Source organism: Phaseolus vulgaris, chromosome 4, assembly GCF_051622355.1.
Source record: "Phaseolus vulgaris cultivar YP4 chromosome 4, ASM5162235v1, whole genome shotgun sequence".
NCBI lineage: Eukaryota > Viridiplantae > Streptophyta > Magnoliopsida > Fabales > Fabaceae > Phaseolus > Phaseolus vulgaris.
The window spans coordinates 1,948,277-1,953,567 of record NC_143501.1 but is presented as its reverse complement, the minus strand read 5'-3'; the positions used below and the strand labels follow the sequence as shown (position 1 = coordinate 1,953,567).

Here is a 5,291-nt window from a genome sequence, read left to right as displayed (position 1 = left end):
TGGGACTTACTACGCCTTACTCCTTGGGTATTTTGGTCTGAAATTTCTACCAGACATTCGTCATTGTGTCTATTGAGTTTTGGCTGAGATTTGAGCCCCAGACTCGTCCCACGAGATTCGCAATAAAATTTTTATTCATCACTGCCCGGGCTGAAAAGAAGGTTCGTTCGTGTGTGAAACTGTTTGATTTTTGTCCTGGGTGAATACTCATCTGTTTGACCTGAAATCTGTCGCGTTTTGTCCCAAATTCGGTGGAGATTCTTACGCGGAATTTCTGGAAGAAACCATTACGGGAGAATTTTTCAGAAATTTTGTTCAAACCAAGGCTATCCTCTATCAAAACTTGTGAAATTTCGCCCTACTTTCTGCAATTTTTTTCCGGGTCCGTATTGTGCTGAAAAAATTCACACAAGTACTTTCATATGTTGTTTGCACCCAGGTAAGGAGGCACGTCCATAAACAAATCGCAGAAGGAAGATACGGGGAAGAAAAGCCGGGACGTTTTGTTTTCGGAAAACCGGTTTTGTTCACTCTCGGTCTGGGACTTACTACGCCTTACTCCTTGGGTATTTTGGTCTGAAATTTCTACCAGACATTCGTCATTGTGTCTATTGAGTTTTGGCTGAGATTTTAGCCCCAGACTCGTCCCACAAGATTCGCAATAAAGTTTTTATTCATCACTGCCCGGGCTGAATGGAAGGTTCGTTCGTGTGTGAAGCTGTTTATTTTTTTCCTGGGTGAATACTCATCCGTTTGACCTGAAATCTGTCGCGTTTTGTCCCAAATTCGGTGGATATTCTTACGCGGAATTTCGGGAAAAAACCATTCCGGGAGAATTTTTCAGAAATTTTGTGCAAACCAAGGCTATCCTCTAGCAAAACTTGTAAAATTTCGCCCTACTTTCTGCAATTTTTTTCCGGGTCCGTATTGCGCTGAAAAAATTCACACAAGTACTTTCGCATGTTGTTTGCACCCAGGTAAGGAGGCACGTCCATAAACAAATCGCAGAAGGAAGATACGGGGAAGAAAAGCCAGGACGTTTTGTTTTCGGAAAACCGGTTTTGATCACTCACGGTCTGGGACTTACTGCGCCTTACTCCTTGGGTATTTTGGTCTGAAATGTCTACCAGACATTCGTCATTGTGTCTATTGAGTTTTGGCTGAGATTTGAGCCCCAGACTCGTCCCACAAGATTCGCAATAAATTTTTTATTCATCACTGTCCGGGCTGAAAGGAAGGTTCGTTCGTGTGTGAAACTGTTTGATTTTTTTTCCTGGGTGAATACTCATCCGTTTCACCTGAAATGTGTCGCGTTTTGTCGCAAATTCGGTGGAGATTCTTACGCAGAATTTCGGGAAAAAAACCATTCCGGGAGAATTTTTCAGAAATTTTGTGCAAACCAAGGCTATCTTCGAGCAAAACTTGTGAAATTTTGCCCTACTTTCTGCAATTTTTTTCCGGGTCCGTATTGCGTTGAAAAATTCACACAAGTACTTTCGTATGTTGTTTGCACCCAGGTAAGGAGGCACGTCCATAAACAAATCACAGAAGGAAGATACGGGGAAGAAAAGCCAGGACGTTTTGTTTTCGGAAAACCGGTTTTGTTCACTCTCGGTCTGGGATTTATGCGCCTTACTCCTTGGGTATTTTGGTCTGAATGTTTTACCAGACATTCGTCATTATGTCTATTGAGTTTTGGCTGAGATTTGAGCCTCTGACTCGTCCCACAAGATTCGCAATAAATTTTTTATTCATCATTGCCCGGGCTGAAAGGATGGTTCGTTCGTGTGTGAAACTGTTTGATTTTTTTTCCTGGGTGAATACTCATCCGTTTGACCTGAAATCTGTCGCGTTTTGTTCCAAATTACGTGGAATTTCCCGAAAAAACCATTTCGGGAGAATTTTTCAGAAATTTTGTGCAAACCAAAGATTTTTGTGCATATGAAGTCGTGCCAAATTGGCACGCCTAAATTTGTAATTTTTTTTAAACGGACCCCATTTTAGTAAAAACAAAAAAAAAAAACTCCATCATGGTCAAAAACCCGAACTTTAACGTTATCTCAAGAATAAAAGAGAATAAAAAAATATTTTCTGTTACTATTTCTCATTACATACATTTAATTTATATGCATTTAATGGGTGAGTTAATCTCAAAATTCTACCAGCTTAATCTTAATCACGGTCTAAAATCAAAACTCAAACACACTTTCTTTGATGAAAGAGCTACAACCACTGTGAGTAACTACAAATAATAATAATCTAGAGATGTAATAACTTTAACTTTAAATCCAACTCAATTTTATAAAATCGGTAAAACCGATTTATAAGGTAAAATTTGTATCTATTTATATACTCTAAAGTATTTTAATTTTTAGTCAATGTGTAATGTGTAATATTATGTAAACACAGATAGCATTGTAAATCTTTTTTAGTTGGTGCCAGTTGTGATTTTAGTTGATATCCATTTGTTGGGTGGAAGACAGTGACTTGGATTGATTGTACAGTTATGAAACATCTGTGGCAGCTAATTTGAACCATAATAAAAAACTGTCTTATTTTGTTACATAGAAACTAAAATAAGAAGCAAAGCAAGAGAGATGAACATCACTTTCATGGAGAGGAAATTAAGGCAAAAGTTGAAATATGAACAGAGGGAATCAAGGAGGCAGCACAGAACACAAGATTCATGTGAGTGACATGCTAAAAGACACCAAAAAGAAGAACAAGTAATGTTGCATGGTAAGAGGAAACAAAGTTTTGGTCAAGAACTGAAGTCATTCACAACGTCATGCAGCTTTCTTTCCAAAATTTGAGAGCAAATCTGTCCCATGGTGCGGTAGAAAGTCAGCAGATCAGACAGCTGCTCCACTGACATCTTTCCCATCACATTTTTGGCCATTTTCTCTCTTCCCTCATTCACCTTCACTCTCTCCACATATGACCCTGCATTCCTCACTGTTGCTCCCATTTGCTTCAACCGATTCTCTTGCTGCACACTTAACACTGTGTTTGACTGCAAATTCAAACGCACTTCCATTCTTAATCAAACAACTCAAAAGGGAAACTTCTGGTGCAATCCAAATTGCTTATCCCAATGTTTTACCATGCTCATAAAGGCCAAAATCAATCTTATCATTTAGTTCCAATGTTTTTGGTCTCTAAGTTTATTAGCTTCCACTTTGGATTCTTAAGGTATGCACAAACTAAGTTCATTTTCTATCAATTTACTGATAAAGAATAGATCTAGTTGTAAGAGACATCACATCACATGAACATTGCATCATCATCCAAGACTAACAAACACTCTTAGCATGGTTAATTGAGAGAATGACCAAAATGAAGAGAAGAAGAAAACTGAGAGCATTTAGCCGAAATTGAAAGAGAAACATGAAAGGTGTGAAATTTTGTACCTCCAAAAACTCTGCTCCAACTTCAAGTTCAGAATCTTTAGAGGAGCAATTCCCACGGCCCATGGTGTAGAGGTTTTTGGCAAGGGAAAAGCTACGCACTATGATTTTCCTCTTGTTCTCCATTTCCTTGTTAAGTTTCACAGGCTTTGGCACAGATGTTAAACTGTTGAGCTTCTTCTGATAAGCAATCACAGCCTTCACAAATTCCTGCGTGATAATAACAATGCATTATTAGACAAATCTGTGATCAGTGTATATCAAAATTGATCTCTTAAAAGCAGAAACAAAAGCTACCTTATAGGCAAAGGGGCAACCAGGGTAATCAAATTCATCAGAATCAGGCTTTCTCATACGTTCAGGGTGAAATTGCAATCCCATGATAAATTTGCCATCTTCAGGGCTATAAGCATCAGGGTCATAAAACCCTTCAATCAAACCATCAGCAGAAAAGGCCATAGGAACAAAACGTTGTGCTAACCTCTTAACCCCTTGATGGTGGTAACTATTAACCAAAATCTCCCTTTCTTCCCCTTCTTTTCCTTCCTCATGAAACCACTTCCACAAAGGGGTGCTCTCCACAAGCTTCACACCATGCCTATGCCCATCATAATCATCGTAGTTTATGTGCATCACTCGATCACTCTCCGCACACCCTTTTGAAAGCTCTTTTCCAATGTCCTGGTAAAGGGTACCCCCACATGCAACATTCAGAACCTGGGAGCCCCTGCAGATACCCAGATAGGGAATGTTCCTCTCGAGACAGAACTTGGCAAGGCTCAACTCGATGGAGTCTTTCTCTTTGTCAATGGAAGTATCACTGGAATGAAGCCTTCTGATTTCTTCCAACTCCTCTGGCGAGAGATCAGAGCCATGGTCGTCTTGCTGGTACCAACATGGCTCGATGTCTTCTCCTTCGCAGAGAAGAACGCCATGGATTGGCTCGAAGCTGGTTAGCAAGGTGTGGACCCCGGAAACGCGAGGCACGATCACAGGTACTGCGCCATAGCTCACTATCAGATCAAGGTGGTATTCCCCTGAAGAAAAACAGAAAACAACAATGGTGAGGATGATGATTCAAATGCTGCTAATTTTCTGAACAAAGATTTGTAAGTTAGTTAGTTGGTTACCGACGAAATCCACGAACTTGTTCTTGCGAAGTGTTCTTCTGGAAACGATGAGAACACGAGGGAGTATCACAGAGAGATTGGAAGACATAATGAGCGATGTGGGACTAATCACACGCTACGCTATAATATTCAGAATAAAGCTCAAATCTTAATGCACTCTATTTATAGGGGTGAAATTCAAATCTTCTTACATAAACTAAAAATTATTATATAAATCTTGATTATTATGAATTTGATACGAGCCTATATAAAAATAATGTTGATGAAAATGAATAATAACTTTTGACTGCATAAAACAATATATAAAAAAAAATTGTATTACATTGTTTGAAAATATAAATACAAATTCTTATTGCAATTTAAATTGCTTTTATTTCTAAATAAGTTTAAATTATTATTATAATTAAATAGTTTAATGTGTAGAGGTAAGATTTTATTTATTTTTATTGAATTAGAGGTATCAATTATAACTAATTAAGATTTAAAGAATATTTATATTTAAAAGATATATATTCTTAAAAAAAAAACTTAGTGAGTCAATGAACTATCTCTTTTTAATGAGACAAAACAAGATTTATTTGTTAAACTAGAGAAAATAAATATTTAAACAAGTGAGACTACCATACAATTTTTTTTAATGAATATGTACGTTTTTTTCTTAACAACTACTAAATTTGTGGATGAGAATGGTTTAAAAAAATTGAGATGTTGGAGCATAATTCATGAAGCATGGTATAAAATAATTTTGTTTTAT

The 5,291-nt window shown here is 37.5% G+C and overlaps 1 protein-coding gene across 1 annotated transcript; it reads right to left on the bottom strand.

Moving 5' to 3' along the window:
* Positions 1-2,528: 2,528 nt before the first annotated feature.
* LOC137836639 (putative glutamine amidotransferase GAT1_2.1) lies at positions 2,529-4,703 on the bottom strand. Its single transcript, XM_068645309.1, has 4 exons — positions 4,538-4,703; positions 3,705-4,444; positions 3,411-3,617; positions 2,529-3,013 (listed from the first exon to the last, which is right to left on the bottom strand). The coding sequence occupies exons 1-4, from the start codon at positions 4,623-4,625 to the stop codon at positions 2,762-2,764; spliced, it is 1,287 nt and encodes a 428-aa protein (XP_068501410.1). The 5' UTR covers positions 4,626-4,703; the 3' UTR covers positions 2,529-2,761.
* Positions 4,704-5,291: the final 588 nt, after the last annotated feature.

Bases quoted from the DNA above. Each gene is read 5' to 3' on its own strand.
- LOC137836639 (XM_068645309.1), bottom strand. From the start codon at position 4,625: ATGTCTTCCAATCTCTCTGTGATACTCCCTCGTGTTCTCATCGTTTCC. The intron at 3,618-3,704 runs GTAGCTTTTGTT...ATTATCACGCAG, and splicing joins GTTGCCCCTTTGCCTATAAG to GAATTTGTGAAGGCTGTGAT. The intron at 3,014-3,410 runs GTACAAAATTTC...TTGAATTTGCAG, and splicing joins TTGGAGCAGAGTTTTTGGAG to TCAAACACAGTGTTAAGTGT.